The sequence below is a fragment of the Cariama cristata genome, unplaced genomic scaffold, assembly GCF_000690535.1.
Source record: "Cariama cristata isolate BGI_N322 unplaced genomic scaffold, ASM69053v1 scaffold9450, whole genome shotgun sequence".
NCBI classification, from domain to species: Eukaryota; Metazoa; Chordata; class Aves; order Cariamiformes; family Cariamidae; genus Cariama; species Cariama cristata.
The window spans coordinates 44,179-63,375 of record NW_009594053.1 but is presented as its reverse complement, the minus strand read 5'-3'; the positions used below and the strand labels follow the sequence as shown (position 1 = coordinate 63,375).

Here is a 19,197-nt window from a genome sequence, read left to right as displayed (position 1 = left end):
GTAAGGAAATGACATTCAACTCACATTTCCATCAGCTTTTCTCACCTTTCTCCAAGAAAGTGGTGGGAGTTAGGGGGTGAGAGAATATAACAGCAAAACAGAACCACAGCATAGAAAGTTATACAGCTGCCTAGCCAGGACTTGCCCTTGGGTACACACAGCTGTGGGTGTTAAGTCACACGTATCCATGGTTTGTGTTAGCAATGAGGCTGAATTCTAGGCCAGTTAATTTGCGATTACACAGCAAAGGTACCCATTGGCCGCCTCCCTGATGAGCTGAGAGAACACGTCTGGCAGTGGCCAGAAGCAAAACCTGACAGGTGTTTCCGTATCGAGCACCAACAGTCCGAACCCAGGAACTCAGGCCTGGGACCCACAGGCCATCCTCTCTCCGTGTCTTCATAGGGCTGGATGAAAGGTGTTCCAAATCCATGTCTTCAACTTAAACGTATGAACATTTTTGAGCTTCTACTTTAAATCCTGCTTTGATGCTTAGTCTCCATAGTGCTGTTCAGAGCTCTTTATTGGGTCGCTTTGTAACGTACCTGGTTTGTTTTAACAGAATGAATTGCGTTGTGCCTCTGAAGCGGTTGGGTTGGGGTTTTTCCTTCCCTGCCTTCACAACTATACCTGCCAGTCTTCTGACTTTGACAGGTCACTATGCAAAATCTCACGTCCATAGATGGTATGACCACCTCATCTCATATTTATTCTCTCCACTTGTTCATATATAATTTAAAAAAATAAGGCAAAGTATTGTTTGTACTAAGTGCCTATATCCTTTAAAATAAAACTGTTGCCCAAAAGTGTTGAAAAAGGAAAATGTATTTTCTTCTCTTTACATTCTGTCCCATGGCGATCTGTACAATTATTCCAAGTTAAAAATCAAGCGAATACAAATTACATATAAAAGCTTGCCACTTTTATTTGTGTATAAAACAGAAGTGAAAGAGGTTCACAATAAATTATCAGTGTGTTCCCATGGAAAATTCTTGTGTATTAATATAATGTGGGTTAAAAAAAAATTCCATTAACATAAGACTTCTTTGCAAAAGGGTAATAAGCTGGGTTGAAGGAAACCTGATTATGCATTGTTCTCTGGTGAATTTAGTCAGGTTACTCTGCTAGTAAAGCAATTCATCCAAAACTAACAGAACATAATCAACTGGAAAAACCTGGATAACAAAACACTAACTTTTCAGAGTGGTTCCACGTACACGAACTAGCCGGATGCGGTTTTTTAGATGCTGTTTGAATAGCATATGGAAGAGTACTCCAGTGAAAGATCTACAAGTGACCTTTCATCATCATCTAGCACCAATCCACTAACATACTAAGTTTCTGGCATGCAAGATAATTACCATTATTTGTTGTGTCAACTGGTCATGTACTTTTTTCCTTTAATATAAGAGCCTGTAAACATCTTCCATGACAGGTTAGGCACCTGGAGAAAAGGCCAAACCCAGATGCACACAAAATGTTTCCTTTTTTAAAGAGTTCATTGAGAGGGGTTTTTTCCATTCGCCCTTTTGCGTACTGGAGTCTTGACGCTCCTTTTGGCTATCTTCCTTCTGAAGCGACTAATTCCTGGGGATCTCAGTTCAACGGCTTCCATCTCTTCTCGAACAGGAGTAAACTCTGGTTGAGCAAGATGAGGTGATGGATAGGAGGACTGGGAGTATGGGGATGGTAAGGGGTAGGACCCGTGAACTACGTACGGCTGTTGCTCACCATCATAAAGGTCCTCAGGGTCATAGATTTGGTAGGAGTTATGTGGCAACTGCACTACTGGGATGTCTTGATCAGTTGGCTCACCGTATCCACCTTAACCCACCACCACCGAGAGTATTCATACGGTTAACGCAGGAGAAGGGGAGTAGAAAATTAAAGCACTCATTAGGAAATTGACATTTTGTATATAGCTATATTTATATATAATGTGTGTGAGTATATATATATATATATAAAATCTTTAAATACGCATCTTTTATCCACATAAAGGAACAGTGAAAACATTTAACAAAATTAATAAGCTGGAGCAATTGGAAACCCACCAACAGACAGCCAAGTTAGTTGGAAACCACCACCAGAATTTGTCAAATGTCCAGTTGTAATACTGCGCTTATTATACACTGCACAATCTGCCTGCTTTAGCTTATTCCAGTTACGGTCTAGAATATATGATTTAACACGCAAAAAATGGGTCAGGCAATCATTTTTAGCAGTGCAAGGAAGCTAAGTGCATGTACAGCAGCTAGTAAGTTCATTAGTGGTAGTCAATATCGTTGATGGAAAGCACAGAGCAGTTCAGCGTCCATCTCTGACCTTCAGCCAAATGAGACCTGAACCAGAATGAGCCTTTCACCTTCTGGATGGGTAGCCATTGTAAGGGATTGGGCCTTGAAACAGGAAACGAACAACGGGGAGGGGAAGTGAGGAGAAAAGGACAGGAAGAGATGACAACAAAAACATTCAGGTAAGTACAACATACAAATCAGCTCACGGGCAGATTAAACCGTCAACATCAAACAAATACGCCTTATGTGTAACATTTGTAGTAACTAGTGCTTTACTTAGAAGTTTCAATTTTAGGTTGCGCAACATAATTTTTGGTAATTGTGTTAACTTCCTCCCATGGCCTCTCCGTGCTATCACGAGACGGGAAAGTAGGATACAGAGAAGATGTAGAAAGAACCATTTCCTCCAGATTGCTTCACTGGTTAATGATGGACTCGTGCATCCCTGTGTCAGGTTACACTACTAGGGGTTTAGTAAGGGTCATGCTCTCATGCCATTCAGAGGCACACGGATGGGGAAGTTGAGCAACACATTTGAAAAACTACAAATGTAATAACTGTGCTCTCATGAACATTAGGAGGTAGGGGGTTCAACACAGACCATTGAGATGGCGCAGGCTCATACAACTACACAAACACGTACAGGACAAAAATATCGCGGGATCTGTTTTACAGGCTGGGATCAGATGGTGGACTGCCTTTGGTCACTACGCTGGGGTCACCTTCTCTTCGTGCTGCAGTCCCACAAAATACAGCGGGTCTGGACACGCTTGTTTTTAGGGAGCTACCACGTTTCAGTGCAAGGCTCACCAGTAGCCTCCATCTTACTTTGGCTGTTAGAAAATTCCACCCCTGCCTCTGCGAAAGGCAGCCGCCCCGAGTCCTGACTACTCACCTCCCATGCCATAACCAGCGCAGGAGGATGGATCGCAGTACCCCGGTGGGCCAGAAGGACCCTGTGAGCCTGGGGGCCCTGTGTGACCCGCAGGACCTCGTGGGCCTGGAGATCCTGGTGGTCCCGGGCTGCCAGTTCGACTTTCTCCTGGAGGTCCTGTGTAGAAGCGGGAGATGAAACATCTGAGTAGCATCTTTCATAAAAGCAGGGAGTTGAGGCCACCTTTTCAAGGCCTGGAAAACAAGGCACTGAGCGCGCTACAAACACTTCCAGGAGACAGCTTGAGCAGAGGGGCCAGGCATCCCGGCTCTGACTTCCCCAGGCAAGCAGAGGGAAAGGCTGCACCCTTCCTCTGGCAAGAAAGACGAAGCAGTGGCCAGAGAGAAGACCTGCTCCTGATGAGCCTCCCCTCTGGCCGCCGCTGCTTCTTCCTTGCCAGAGACAGCTTTTAGCCATAAGTTTATACTAGAGCAAATGATTCACCAAGCATCAGACATTTGGAAAGGCAGTCTCATGGGGAGAGGACAGCCCTGGATGCCTGCGCAGCTCTTGATTCCCCCACTCCCTTTCAATACAGCTTCTGGGTAATGCAGTGCCTTGATACCGGTGCTCTAATGGTCAGAATATCCTCATGAAGTCAATGCAATCTTACATCTGTTTCAACAGGACCTGGATATCATCCTCTCTGCTTTTTCAGGAGCTAAATATAAATCCCTGTGATTAATGTGCTTAATTAACATACATTTCTCTGTCAAGTCACAGTTACGTATGACCTGGAGTGAATGAGAAAACAAATCCAATTAATCCAGATTCATATTTTCCACTTCCAGACCCCATCTCGGAAGAAAATACTTAAAACATTAAAAAAAGGTTTTGGAGAAGCAGTTTAGGGAAAAGAAAAATACTTGTGTGACTGATGACACCATCACATGGCACATCACAACATCATATTACATAGTAAGAACATTATGACAGTTAAGGTGCCTGAACTACTGACTCTTCTGCTGCTTAAGCTTTAGAAGCGGAGGACAGAGCTATGCAGGTCTTAGCTGCTTTGCGCATGGGTCAGAGTGGTCTAGTTCAGATGCCTCAAACGTAACAACTTTACCTGTAGATCCTGGTGGGCCTCGGGGTCCTTGTGTTCCAACACCTGGATTGCCTTTTTCTCCTTTCTCGCCTGGTAAACCTAAGGAAATAGTACTCATCAGAGTCACATTTTGAACAAAACTGTGTGCAGTGTTTATTATTTAACCAGGATTATAGTTCCATATGTTATTTTTCATCTAAAAACAGATGGCAGAGAAAGTAGGAGGTAAAAATAAAGAATTATTTGGTTCTTTTTCCCTCCCTTCCCTGACAGCCTCTCAAGGGAAACATGGCATTCCTTTTTTGTTCTTAACCATGCCTGCTGCCATGGTGGTTTCATCGAGGTGGTATGCAGAGACATCGGCCAGTTTCCAGGCTGCACTTCCTGCTGGAAAGCTGCCTCTGGACTATACCAAGGTGCAACTACTTTAAGTCAGAAGAATCCTCAGAGCCTTACAAAGCTGTCTGTAAATTTCTGTGTGGCCCAGAAAAGTCAAATTTTTAATGCTACAGCAAATTTTCCTTCAAACATTCACCCACCAAACAGTGGATCAGCATAAAATGGTTCTAAGCATAAATGGAGTTACTGTGGGTTATTGCAGAGTCTTGCTAAAACACAAGAAAGGAGTGTGCACACAGTCAAAATTTGTCCCCCCACAAGGAGCCCAATCTAAGAATTTCCCAGTCATGAAACTCTGATGTTCCAACATGCACAGCCATGTTGTGTTCCTGCACTTGCTAATGGCCCTAAATTTCTATCATTGGGTCTGATCCATGGAGATCACAGATCTAGTAACCCAGAGAAGGCACTACCTTCTTCCAGCTTTTCATCTCCTTCTGCACTACAACTATGGCATCCTACAAAAACACTTTCTACACACAGCGATCACAATAAGTGGTGTCGAACTGAAGTAGGTGTCAAAACTACAATTTCCAGACCCTGAGTTTCCACTGGCGACTTGGAAACTCTCATAAAGTCTGTGTTTGATTTGGATGGTTCAAAGACACCAAATCCAGGCTGGTTTGTGGGACTTTCTCCCCATTTTCCAGACCTCCCAGCACTGGTAATTGCTCTCACTGCTTCACAGCTTCCACACTTTCAGAGTCAAAGCAAATATAGAGAACCTTCATTAAAAAAGTAGAAAGAAAACAGCTGCTGCCCTTCATGGGGCAGTATCTACAATTTCAACTGACTAGCCTCCTTCCTTCCCTTCTGCTCAGGTAACTGTTACCTCTTAGGCAAAATCATCTGAAGGACACCTCATTTTTTCAAGGAGCCATAGAAGATGGGTTTTTTTCCTCCTAAGCTAATTTCTAATGGAAGCAAATAAGTAAGAACAAACTCTAACTGTGGAAAAAAATCTAATTAAAACCCATCACTGACAAAGAATTGCTCACACAAAGTTTACAGAATAAGAGTCTGCTGAATTACAGGGGATTCGGTATCTGCTGAGGAATTCTAGGTCTTCTGCAGAACAGGAGGCTTCCAGGGCAATACATCATGTAGCCCAATCACGTGGAAAACACAAACCACACCACTGCAATCAGCTCCATACTGAGCACCCTGTTTTTAACCAAAGCATGATGAGCTCTTTGTCTTACTTCTACAAGGCTTTTTGCCACTGTCCTGGCATAGTTTAGGTATTTCCTGTTTCCCTTTTGTACCTTTTATTTCCTTTGATTGCAGAATTTTGGGGTTTTTTTTCGTTTGGGGTTTTTTTTAATGCCTTTTGGTGACCAGTTATTTTCTCATGGAAAAATTACACAACCATAGCCACTTTTCACAACATTTCCCATTAGGAGGTCTCCAAAGTTTTCCAAGTGTTTCTAGTAACACGGTATTTTACAGAGAGACTTGGCCACCAAGAAAAGAAATACCATGGAGAAAAAAAATTATTAGAAAGTGGCAAAAGAGGGCAGGTGTGATAATCTGGGTGATACTTACACCATTATTTTGCAAATAGGCAGTATCTTCCTCTTTCTTCCAGAGGATATTGGGGCAGACAGAGCAAAGTCTTGTATACCTCATCCCTGAATTTATAGATAGCAGAATATTTATATAATTACTAATAAAACTGAAATCTTTGTGTTTGGTTTTCCTGACCATTTAGTCATTTCATGACTACAATGCTGCATCAGTTTCTTCTGAGTCTAACATTACTCTCTATCTCTGTCAGCACATGTTAGAAGTGTTACCAAATGTTGCTTTGACCCATGTAGGAACACAAGTGCCAGAATGTGCTCTGACCTGCAGACTCTAACTCATGCTTCGAAAACATGTTGATTTGATTACTGTAATTCTTCATCTCCTGAATCACCTGCCAAGCTTATTGGCAAATTCTTGCTCGTATCACGCTCAGTAGCCAGATTTCTCATCGCATAAGCTTATTCTCCAATGACTGGCACTTCACACTGACTTCCAGGGATGCTTTACAGTGATATTCAAGGACCTCAATTCTTGTGACTGTGGGCTGGGTTCTCCTTCGCTGGTCTAATACTTTCACCTGTGCTTACTATGACACTCAAGGCAAAGTGAATACCTCCTCCACTGTTGAAAATCTTAGGTGAAATTCTCAAAACGGTCTGTAACCACAAGTCTCAAAACCTACAGAGCTGCCACAGCTATCTTTCCAAAGGGCATTTAGGCTTGGTAGCAGAATGAAGCCAAGTCTGCTGCGCACAACTCAGTTAAGCACCTACAGTCACTCTAGAGTGCCTGAAGAGGGCTAGGCATTTAGCATAGGTTACAGAAGCCAGAGTGCTAAGGTGGCCACAACTAAATAAAGAAGAAATGCTGAAAGGAGGCGTTCCACAAAGGTTCCTTTCTAGCGACAGCTCCCAGAGCTGACTCACCAGGGCACACATTTTACCTCTCTATCTACCTATATAAAGAAATAGGTCAACACACGCACACTGAAAGATTTAAATTATATCAGCGTCATGATCCCACCAGTTTTTTCACAAGGCTTAGACCAGGTAAGAGGCCAGTAGGGTTTCAGGGGTCTCCTCTCCCCTTCTCCAGCACCCTCCATTTCCCAGCATATTTGAGCCCTCTGGAGAAGTCCAGAGCTCATTCCACGGTGCAGACAGCAGCACAAAGTGGCTCTGCCATGCTGAGACCCATCTTTCCTATGTTGAGACCCATCCCACATGCAGGCTCTTCAGATTTTTAGATGATGGCATATAGTTGAAATCCAGAAATCTTGGATGTTCCAGTGTAGACAATTCTGATGATGTGGCTTGGATACATGACTGTATGTTCTCCCCCACTCAATGGTTCTGACTACCACCTCAGGATACATTAGGCCAAAAAGATTAAGAATGGCTCTCTAGCCCAACTGCTCAAAAACTTATTAGGGAGAGGGAGGCCTTGTTTCAGACGTTATTCCAAGATCTAGTATCCAAAACATAGAGGAATATATTCACCAAAGTGGACCACAAGATATTCTCCCAGTAGCGGTAGCAGGTAGGAAAGGAATGCAGCTTTGAATTTCCTAAAATTATGCTCTAACCATTTAGCCACTGAAGGAAGGCTGGAGAGGAACCAGCACCACCATCTCTTCTATCAACTTCCTTCACATCTCATCTTCCCATTTTCTATCTTGTACACCACAGCTTTCTCTTACAACTAAATTAGTTTCTACCAGCCTTTTGCAGGTAGATAATGAGCAACCTCGGGCCAAACTACAATATTACTAAAAGCAATGTGACCAGGTTGACGAAGGTGTAGGTTTGAGGTCATACAACCTTGTTGCTAAGTGAAGGCTCAGCAGCGTATTAATACAACCACTTTGGTGATCTCAGAACAACAGCAGAGCAAATTTGTGTCTGACTGCTGTGTACTAACATACTGCAGTACACCTACCTTACCTTATGGTCGTACAAGGTACCTATTGGTCTTGTATAGACTGTTTTAGACTTTCACATTATGAATTGTCCAAAAGGTAAGTTTCATGAATTTTATATCCATAGCCTTTGGTAGCCCTGGCTCCTAAATCTCATTGAAGGTCAATGGGTCTTAAGCATTTAAATTACCCAGGCACCTTGAAATTTGCTAATATCTTTTCTTGTGGGTAATACATGGGATTCCTGCTCTCAGAGACTGTCTTCCCAGTCCAGTATGAACCTCCTGTTTGCAATCCTGCACTTGGTTCGCAAAGACTGTTGTTTCTGTCAGAAGGGCTATCCAGAACCTTTGATGAAGGATTGCATTGCATAGTGTATGTAGCAAGCAGTCCTAGGGGGCAAATATATGCTCTAACCTATATTTATATTCCTGGGGGAACCTGCCAAACAAACCACATCATCTGTGATCAACAACTGAATTCCACCCATTTTAAAGACAAATTTCTCAGGGAAACTTCTTGTCCTGCGTTCTAAATGCAGTTTCCAGATACCTAAAATTTGCTTAGTCCTGGCTTGCTTCAAACATATGAAGAGACTTCTCTGTTGCAATTCACCACTGCTGCTGAAGGCCTTTTAACAAGGTAAACTCATCTAAATGGTCTCTTGCCATACATGAATTGTAAGGAAATGCTTGCCTCTTGCAAAAGGCAAAGTCTGTATATGTGTGGATTGCTTTGATCATACGAAGACTGGTCCATGATAACCATCTGGAATCTACACAGATGTTTAGTACAAGGACCATTGCTTATCCTACTGTACAATAACATTACAAGGTGACTTCAAAGACAACGGCCACAATGTTTTCAAATCACAGCCTTCCATGCACTCAATTATTATTCTTTACACACACAGGAACACACACTCATACGTGATGTTCACAGAACATTCTGCAGTAAGAAACTATAACTATGGAACAAATCTACTCAGGCTAAGAATAACATGTTCATTCTGGAACAAGTTATGAAGCTCCAGTGCAGGCAAACCTTCTTTGAAATCACATGGATATCAAGTTCCTAAAGCAAACATACTGAAGGCCAAGATACAAGTCTGCTTCAGGTTTCTTTTAGTCTAATTTCCAGTAAAGTTTACTCAAGTGAAAGAGAACATAAACACTGAGGCAAGAATACTCTACTCCTAAGGCAAAACTCACGAGTTAAAACCGAGCACTCTACGGGCTTCCCTAACGGGCTTTACACCAAAGCACTTTAATGACAGTAAGTTAACAGATTCACAGACCTCTTGGTCATAGTCAATGGATCCCTCCTACGAATGACACAACATTCAAAATCACCCATTTCGCTTTCCATCAAGGTCATCTTTGCATTTCATTAGAGCATAACTTACAGAAAGTCAACCAGACGAGACATCACTCTCCATGTAAGTTACTGCAATGGTTAATCACTCTCAGGGATAAAAGTGTGTATCAAAATTTCTCATTTGAGTTACAGTGGCTTCATATTCCAGTAATTGTTTTCATATTTGTGCTCTGGACATACTTCAGCAATACCATCAAATTGTCTCTCTCCCCCATCATGCTAGCCACTTTTTAATGTCTTGGTCCCATCCAAAATAATCAATGGCTTGGGTTCAGCCCCATGGAGATCACAAGCAACTGAAATCAATTATTTCCAACACTCTGTTAAAGATACCTCTGATAGCATCTGTTATTAAAAACAAAACCAAGATTGTGAACACATTCTCTAGCAAAGAAAATTAAATGTCCATGGTTTCTGCACAAAAGGAAATCTTAGGTACTTTTGTCTTTAATAGAATACTGTCCTTTGAGAACTGCATATTGCAATTATGAAAAATTAAACTGCTACCAAAAATGTCCTCTTTCAAAGATGTTCCGTTGTAACCATAATGTATAATAACATAGGATGATTTTTTTTTTTTAATCCAGATGAAGCTAAAATTGGAAATAAAAATATTTAATTTATTCAACTGGCAAAAGTTCCATTTAATTCCACTGGAATATTGCCATCAGAGCTGTAAACATGTGGCTTTTGATAACACGTGTTTAACTAACTCTTTCATATGAAGCCAGGAAACAAATATGGATTAGGCTGTATTTGAGAATAGTGACTTTCCCAGTGACAGTTTAGGTATTTATTGTATTTTAATCATAGTTGGATGGAGTGAGTAGCCATAAGTTTTGTGCATCACTTCAGGACACATCATAAGAGAGGTCCACCCAATAGTAGAAGAATAACTGCATTTTCACAGCATCTGAAAGCTAGCAGTGCCTCAGCATAATTTTTACTACTGCTTTTACATTTTTTGTCAAAGTTGAGAAAACTATATGTGTTATAAAACGTATATTATAAAAATAACTGAAAAAATGAACAAAAAAAATGCTGAATATTTACTTTTTTATATTATTTTGCAGAACAACTACTTCCTGAGCACTCAGAAGTCAGACACTAGTTAAGTCCCAGTTCATAAACATAAAATCAAAACAAAAGATGTTTGAACTAGCTGAAATAAAAATAGAAACCAGTACTGTGAACTAGTTAAACTTAAAATAGAGATGAGTACTGTGAATAATCAGTGTTTAGGTTTGTTTTTTTCCAAACTCATATTTATAAAAATATGTAAGGCAGCAAAATTCTTGTAATTTATCTGGGATTATGTACTACTATAGGGGAATAATAACACAATGTAGCCTCCTTAATCTTCAAATCACCGTCCAATCCAAATGGCCTGTTGGGGCACCAATAAAATGTTAATATTGCTAACAAATATTGAGATTGCGAAAGATATTTCTTTTACATCATTAGAAAAATACAACATATAAGACCTCACAGTGTACAGCTAAAACAATAATCAGCTAGGAAAACTAAATAATAAATGTCTTAGTGTGATCCTAATCCATTCACTTATGTCTATACTGGAAAAAAATAGATCTCAGCTGGCAACAGACACCAAGAACTGAATCTGTCAAGGGAATGACTTATCCTTTCTCACTGAGGTGGTCTTTCTTGGAAGGACCAGCTCAGTGTGTTACTAGTGAGAGAATACATCCAGGAATGGGACACCATGGACCTAGAAGTTCAAGTGGAGATTTCTAACAAAACTTCAAAACATTCTCTCAATCCAAGCCTCTTTCCAAAACATCTGATTAACACTTGGCGGAGTGACAAGCTAAAAAAGGGAAAAGAAGCTATCGGCCAGGCAAGTTCACTGATGTCAAGATCTCTCACTGCTGACATTTTCCAGTAAAGCTCTCTTTGGTACACGATTTCTAACCAGTTCCACACACTGCTTTCACAAGTTTCCCTTCTTACACGCTGGGATTGAATGGGTGGTGGGCAGGAGAGGTGAGTAGGGAGAAACATCTAGTCTCCCCCCATCTTTTCTCTTCCCACTCTACCAGCACCTTGCCCCTCAGCTCTGAGCCAGTAACAGGTTCTTGCAGCAATCCCAATAGTTTGAACTCTGAGGGAAAAAAACACCACTACTAGATAAACAAACAGGTCTTTTTTTCCTTCTAATGTCTATTGCTTTTTAGTATGCTCTATGGACACCACTGTTGCTGTTGCAATGCATTTTCTGTACTTAAAGGTGGAGGCTGACCTTTCAGGGTTGCTAATCTGGCACTCGTTTTGAACATTAAATTGACTTCATATACAACCAAAATGCTGATGACATCAGCAAAAAGAAACACATTCTTCATAAAGACTTCCAAGTGGCTGGCTGGATATCTTCAAGACAGGACTACACATTGTGACTTGCTGTAAAAGTTAAATACAAACAATGCTTCAGAGAACACAGCAAGGTCGGGGTCTGAGTCTGCTTACCCTCCTTCTAAAGACTTCCAAGTGGCTGGCTGGATATCTTCAAGACAGGACTACACATTGTGACTTGCTGTAAAAGTTAAATACAAACAATGCTTCAGAGAACACAGCAAGGTCGGGGTCTGAGTCTGCTTACCCTCCTTCTTGTAGTCCCTGGAAACCAAAAATCCTTCCTCCCAGAAGCAGAGCAATTTTAGTCTACTGCTTCACTGTATGATAAGTAGTTAGGAATCAAGGAAGACTTGGGAATACACAAGAAACTCCCAATCATTCTCCACAAGCATAAAGCTGCTAAAAATAATTTTTACTTTTCACTGCTGCATTTTGGAGTTAGCTTAGAGTAATTCCTTAGAAATGGATTCTGAAATAACCCAAGGCTCTGTACAACTCAAAAGGCATCTTTCTGCTAAATAAAGTGCCACTACATCAAGCACACATCAGTCTGAAATTTCAGTTGCTTCTGAAGAAATTAAATCCTCAAGGACTAATACGTTAATCTATATTTTTACCTAGTTTCTGAATGAGCTCTTTCCTCCTCCTTCCAGATTCTCTGCAACGCTCCAGTTACGTGAATGTCCTAAAACCCATTTTCACGCCAAATAATCTCGCCAATTATTTTGTCTTTAATTTTACACATGGATTCTTGATTCTTAAAACAATCTCATTTTAAGCTATAAAAACTGTAAAACACTCCCAACATTTCACATCACATTTTATGAAAATTTGCAGAGAGTTTTGGCTGACTGATTATACTTCTTGAAGTATGCTCCATAAGAGCTTTCTACCAAGTATGAAACTCCCCACAAGCACTACCTGCCACAATCAGCTCCTTCTGACATCAGTTATCTATACAGAGAGAAAAAGTAATATTCTTTTTTAATGTATTTTTACCCTTTCTGTACTCACTCTATTGCCAGTGCTGCTTCCCAGATACTAATATTATCAGTAGTGGGTTAACCCACACCATGTTTCATTTAAATGACTGTATCTAGTCACTCCGTGCTTTCATGGTACATGCAAGTCTGGGCCTCAGCACAACAAATACAATGGAAAATACATGCTAAATGCCAGACAGATTTCCTTTTTCATAGCCTGGCATTTTGGTTCCTCCATTCCTGAAGCCCCAGCAAAATATTCTGTGTGCTTAAACAGCCCCTGTCTGAGAAGCCATTTTAAATACGCAAGTACTAGTATGGAAGCAACTACCCTGAAATCTGCATTCAGTCTTGCCAGGTTACCACTTTTAAAGTCAGTTCCTCACTTGCTGTCTCTTTCAATTTTGTTTTCTACATGTCTGCCTCTCCCTCATTGCTGCTTCTTTCTGGACAGTGTCTGGTCTTTGTTCAGCTGGAGCAGGCAACAGCATGACTGAGAGCCCAGAACCCTAAACCTTGCCTCTTTTTTCAAGAAGCTAATTAGAATTACAGTCTTGAGGGGAAGAAAGGACGCATAGACTCACAGGTTCACTCAAACTCTTTTCAAAACAATGCTTTAACTCTGGTCATCATGGCTACTGTGAACTGAAACTATTAAGCTCCTGAACTGGACTGCCTTCATAGTAATTAATTTTTAAAATCCCAGTTAGCAGGTTTTTCTAACAGCAACATCAATTCATCACTTTTGAATATCACATTTGTCTCTTGGGTTTTGGTCACTTCTTCATGTAATGGTCTTCAAAGCATTTTCACAACTATAGATCTAATCAGTACTACCTCTGTGAGGTTAGTGCTCTCTGGTACACCGAAGACTGCCAGGGCTGCACAAAGAGAGAGTAAATAAAAACATGGAGCTTGTTTCTTTATTAGGTAATGCTGGTAGACACAAGGAGAAAGGGATCTATCCTACATATAAGAATACAGAAGGGAATTCTTGTAAATAAACAGTTAATTGTATTACTTCTCTCTGATCTCACCATTTCTTCCCCTTGATCCTCTCAGCCCCTCATAAACTAGGATTTTTTTTCCCTCTTCTTATCAACCTTGCTCCTTTCCAATGATCATAACTTAGCAATATTCAGACTGACACATTTCAAGTTTACCAGAAAATCTCAATCTTTCCCCAACACAGATCTAACAGTTTTGCAGCTGCCTTTCTTCAAAAGCTCCTTTGCTTATACATTTAGAGATCCAGCTCACTTCAGCGTCCTACTAAGATGAAAGCATGATGTGATGGGATGTGCCCAATTAGATGCCACCAATCTTCAGCAATTCAAGCATTAAACCTCTGTCTGATCCTGCCAAATCAGACTCGGCAAAACCTGCATTACCTTCACAACTGAGAGTCTCCAGAGCTTTCATTATGGTCTATGTTGAACTGACCAATTAACTAGCGAGAAGACTGTTGTTCTCACATTTAGACAGGAGACAAAAGCCATCAGAATGTATCAGGAAAGGGAGGTATATTTTTGTACATGTGAAGTACAAAGCCTACCTCTTTCTCCTGGTCTTCCTGGTTGACCAGGGCTTCCTGGAAACCCTTGCATGCCTGGTGATCCTTGCTCACCCTGTGGCCCTGGAGCCCCTGGTCGACCTGGCTCACCAGGAGGTCCTGCGATGGTTCGTGTTGAGACAGACTGACTTGGAATCTGGTTCAGAATTGAGTTATATCTTGCCATATGACCTGCCAGGAACAAAAAAAGTCATCATTTTCAAGTTGCAGTGGAGAATCTGGTTCAGCTGAGCTTGAACAGAGCACTAGCGGGTCCTCAAGGCTGTGGTCTGTCATGCTTTGATAATATGAATACGCACTTGTTGATGGAGGAATAGTGGTTTAGGGAGTACACAGATAACGGAAGAACTATTGTGTCGCATTTTATTTTCCTGCTTTGGTTATTATTTTTTTTTATTTTATATCTATAAAAATGTAAAATTCTTGCAGCAGAATCTTCTGTATATTACAATAGCTTGGAGACAATTCAGGATTTTTTTAGATGGCTGATGTTAATCAGCTCTAGTTGGACATAAATCCAGTTGAACATAAATCTAGCTGGAACATAAATCCTGACTGTCTAGCCTAAAACAAACAGATCCCCTTGGATGCTTTCAAAAGTATCATATTTTTAAGTAATTGTGGCAGGAAGAGATCTATTCTAGTGATAGGAGCATATGAACTATTGATGTACTTACCCTGGATGAGTTGTTCACACACTTGACGAGCAACAGCACGCACCATTGCTTGGGACTGGAGATCACCCTAGATAACAACAGCAGCAGTGTCATAACACAATTTTTTGCATCATTTCTGTCTTGAACATGCTTAGAGCAATGAAAGTCATTTATTATCCCTGAGACTTTACATCCTCAAAAATGAGAAAAAAATCCCAAAGAAGTTTTGGGATTTCCCTGGTTCCCATTACTCTGTTTTTAGCCAGCAAACAGAGGTCTGAGAAGATAACCCTAATGAGAGATCTGGGGACATGCTTAATGCCACGTATTTCTCACCTTCAAAACATTAATGTAACTATATATACGACAATGTCTGGAAAAGAAGGAAAGTTTGCTTGATTGCACAGAAAAAAAAACTATTGTGCCTGTAAACAGAGAGAAACACAAATTGTTGGATAAAGCTTTTTATGAGACCAAAGGCCAGACAGGAAAAAAAATGGTGGCTAATGTGAACATAGACTTACCCGCTCACCCCTTTCACCCTTTGCTCCAGGAGGACCCTATGAAAAGATTCAATACAAAATCAATTCCCATTTTGTTCTCGCTCAAATTTTTTAACACCTAAATATTGTCTCCCTTGCAGCATCACAGTAAAAGAAGAAAAAATAAACAAGGAACAAGGTTTCAGGCTATGTGACAATAACGAATATACTTTTTCCATTTCAGTACTCAACAAAATGTTCACCTTTGGCAGTTACATGGCAACAATGACTTTCTCAGGGGGTTGTTACTGAATTCTCTTGTTTAAAACGGCAGCAAGGGCAGGCCACCAGATGATGCATTTCACATGGCTGAAATGGGTCTAATTATCACTGAGAATAAGGAAGAGAAGGCTGGTTGGAGAGAAAATATCAGTCTGAAATTTGTAGCATTTGCTGTACTGAGGCTCTGCATCCACTATGAACAGAGTCAGCAGTGGGATTGAACTGCACAGAAAATTAAATACGACATTAAAGATAATGTAATACTGTAATGATGGTCAGGACCATTATAGATTGGAATAAGTTGTCCAGGGCAGTTACAACTTCACCAATGGAGGTTTTTGGCGTAGGCTAAACATCTCTCAGGAACTCCTGAAGCAAGAAAGGTTTGCATGAAGAAGTAAACAGCTGACTGATACATGGTTAAAGCAAAGCTTATTCTATCCTGGGAAAGAAGAAACTCCTACAAAGACTGCAAGACTATTTCTAGATCTCTTTTCTATTACTCTGCCTTTTGGAAAAGACAGTTATTGAAACTCAATAATTTTTCACCCACCTAGCTGTTTTTTTCAGAAGTACTAGAGTATAAACATTCACAGCAGAGGTCTTACGTGACTCACAGGAATATCTACACTCTAGGAAATTTTGTTCAATATCTGGAACATGTGTCTGGACAGGAACTGAATACTCAGCATGTTATACATTGATAGTAATAAGTTCCATAGCTCATCAAATCTCCTTAGCAGATTTCATGATTACATTTAGAAACTATGCAGAACTGGACATTAGGTTATTATCTTTGCTTATATATTATCAGTCATTTCATTTCCACTTAGCCAAATAAAAATGCTTGCATTGGACTAAATCTCCAAAGCAGACTGGATTTTGGAAAAAAAAATTTCAATTCTCCAAATCAAGTCAGAAATAGACACTGTCGCATTCTGATGTCTTTAAAAATTAAATAGAACATTCACTGTGATATATGGAAAAAAAATTGAGCAGGCTTTATAATTAACCAAGTGGCCAAATGTTAAAGTGTGAATACACAATATTATCTGAACTGTTACAGAGAAAACGAGGTCCAGTGTATATCTTCTCTTTTAAGTAATTTACACAGTCATTTTATAGTTGTATTCATTCCTTCTAGTTAAACTGGGTTTTTTTAGTAACACAGAAAATAATATCTGAAAGATAACCTAGTATTAGAGGTTCCTAATACTAATTTTAGATATAGAGGGTGTAATTTTCCACTCAATGAAACTGATGGTCAAATTTATAATAACATTCTAGAAAAAGCCCTGATCATTATTCAATTGTCCTGATGTAAACCCAGAGTAACCAAGAAAGCCAGTTTTTTATTCATGCAATATTTTCACAGTTTGAAAATCAGAATATTTTGGAAATATTCAGGTTAATAAATGGCATACTTTAATTTCCTGAGAGTTGCTTGAAGTGCAAAGGAAAAACTGAAGAAAACAATTACACATAGACTACAAATTCACATACTGTTATGTTTTTAACCTCTGTGTTTTAATCTTGTGTTTGGACTCTCTAATCCCTATATTCCAAACATTGTATGTAAGATCAACAAATAAATTTAATTATGAAGAATGAACAAAGAAAGACGAATATGATGTTTCACTTAGCCACTAACTGTAAACAGATAAGGTATAAATATTGAAGAGCTCTGTAAAACAGTGAAGCGAGGATCAGAAACCAACTAATGCACAAGAGTAAATATAGCAATATTAATTAATTTCACTCACAGGAGCTCCAACATCACCTTGTGGCCCCTGGCTTCCAGTCACACCTGGAACACCTGGTGCACCAGGTATGCCCTACATGGAAAAAAAGAAAGAAAACTGTGGTGATGACAATTAACATCCATGAATCCTGATGACAGAAATAACTGTGCAAAGGAGAAGTGCACAAAGCAGACAGTACACAGGCAGCTCTGCCAGTCAAAGACTGGAGATGCTGGGAGAGAGGACTGAGAAGTACATGTTGCAGGAAAAAGAGCACCAAAAGCACAACCCTGAGAAAAGCACTTGAGAAAAATGGACTTGTGTTGCTTGCTTTCTGGAACAGACAGAGATTGCTGAACCACTAGGCTAAATCCTGTGACATTACTACTGTGTTCAGGGGGGATGACACAGAACATTCTTTGTAAAAAGAACCGGATTGCTTGGAGAATACCAAATACAATCAGCAGTTTCACCTAACGCGTTAAATCTATCAAGGAGGCATTAACTTCGCCTAGTTGCCTTAGCCGAGAAGGACGAGACTGATTCTGGAGGAAATATACGTCTTCTTTTGAAGGTTGAATGTGGCCTCCACTGTCTTCCTTGATTACTCTATGAGAACATTTGAATACCTGCACTCACCTTCAGCTTCCAGACAAAGCAAAATTTGGCAGTTCACCAACAATCCTAATTGGAATTTCTTAGAAAAAGAAAGTCTTGTTTCAAATGTTAAGAGCACTAATTCCCTTTATATAGTGCAGTTACTTGACTGAGAAGCAGCTATCAATCTATTGATGGAACAACTGTCTCCCCTTCCCCTGGGACACATTTTTTCTTGAGCTAAGTAAGATTGGAAAGAAATGACACTGGACGTGCAGCTCTCTGCCAACCTTGTGCATCATTAGAATTTTAACTTCTAAGGAGAACCCTTGGCCTTGGTCTATCCACTGAAGCCTAGATAGCAGGCCTAGATAGATTCCTACAATCCCCCAAAATCCTGCTGACTTTTACAGTAATGAATTCCATGAGCAACACTCACCATTGGGCCAGGAGGTCCTTGTGGGCCTGTGGGTCCATCTTTGCCAGGAAGGCCCTATAAAAGAAAAATATATGCAATTTTATCAGCTTTTCATATGAATTTCATGAATCTGTTCCATTTCATCTGGAAGACTTCTTTCTTCTTTTTGTTCTTTGTTTTTTCTGAAATTAATAACTAGTGGTAGTGGTTTCTTAGAAGAAAATTCCCTTATTTGCGCTGGGGAAGGTTTTTTTCTGAAAAGGAGCTATAGTGTCACCGACACTTTAAAAAAAAAAGTCCAACTAGTCTCACAATACTTTTGAAGTAAGAAGCAGCAATGCAAAACCCTTTGTACTGGGAATTTTCACCTCTGAGTGAATTTCACTTGTAACGCTGCTATAGTGAGGTAAATGAGAGGGTTTGCTGTCAAACTTCTCTACCACAAGATGTGTCACACTTCTACATCTGTTCTCACTGGTTGCAACTATTCACAGTCCCACTGATTAAGTGCTGAAAGATGTCAATTGAGAGTCTATCTCTCTGCCCAGCAATACTGTACATATGTACTAGCTATCACCGAGGTCCTGGTTC

General features: G+C 40.2%; 1 protein-coding gene across 1 annotated transcript in view; it reads right to left on the bottom strand.

Annotated features, from left to right (window-relative positions):
* Positions 1 to 908: 908 nt before the first annotated feature.
* The window catches only part of COL14A1 (collagen, type XIV, alpha 1), a 60,540-nt gene continuing 42,251 nt past the window's right edge, over positions 909 to 19,197 (bottom strand). The window contains exons 22-29 of the mRNA XM_009696505.1: positions 18,628 to 18,681; positions 17,613 to 17,684; positions 15,610 to 15,645; positions 15,107 to 15,173; positions 14,412 to 14,600; positions 4,301 to 4,378; positions 3,193 to 3,348; positions 909 to 1,824 (exon numbers count right to left, since the gene is read on the bottom strand). Coding sequence (XP_009694807.1) covers positions 1,499 to 1,824; positions 3,193 to 3,348; positions 4,301 to 4,378; positions 14,412 to 14,600; positions 15,107 to 15,173; positions 15,610 to 15,645; positions 17,613 to 17,684; positions 18,628 to 18,681 — 978 coding nt within the window. The 3' untranslated portion in view covers positions 909 to 1,498. The remainder of the gene's footprint in view (positions 1,825 to 3,192; positions 3,349 to 4,300; positions 4,379 to 14,411; positions 14,601 to 15,106; positions 15,174 to 15,609; positions 15,646 to 17,612; positions 17,685 to 18,627; positions 18,682 to 19,197) is intronic.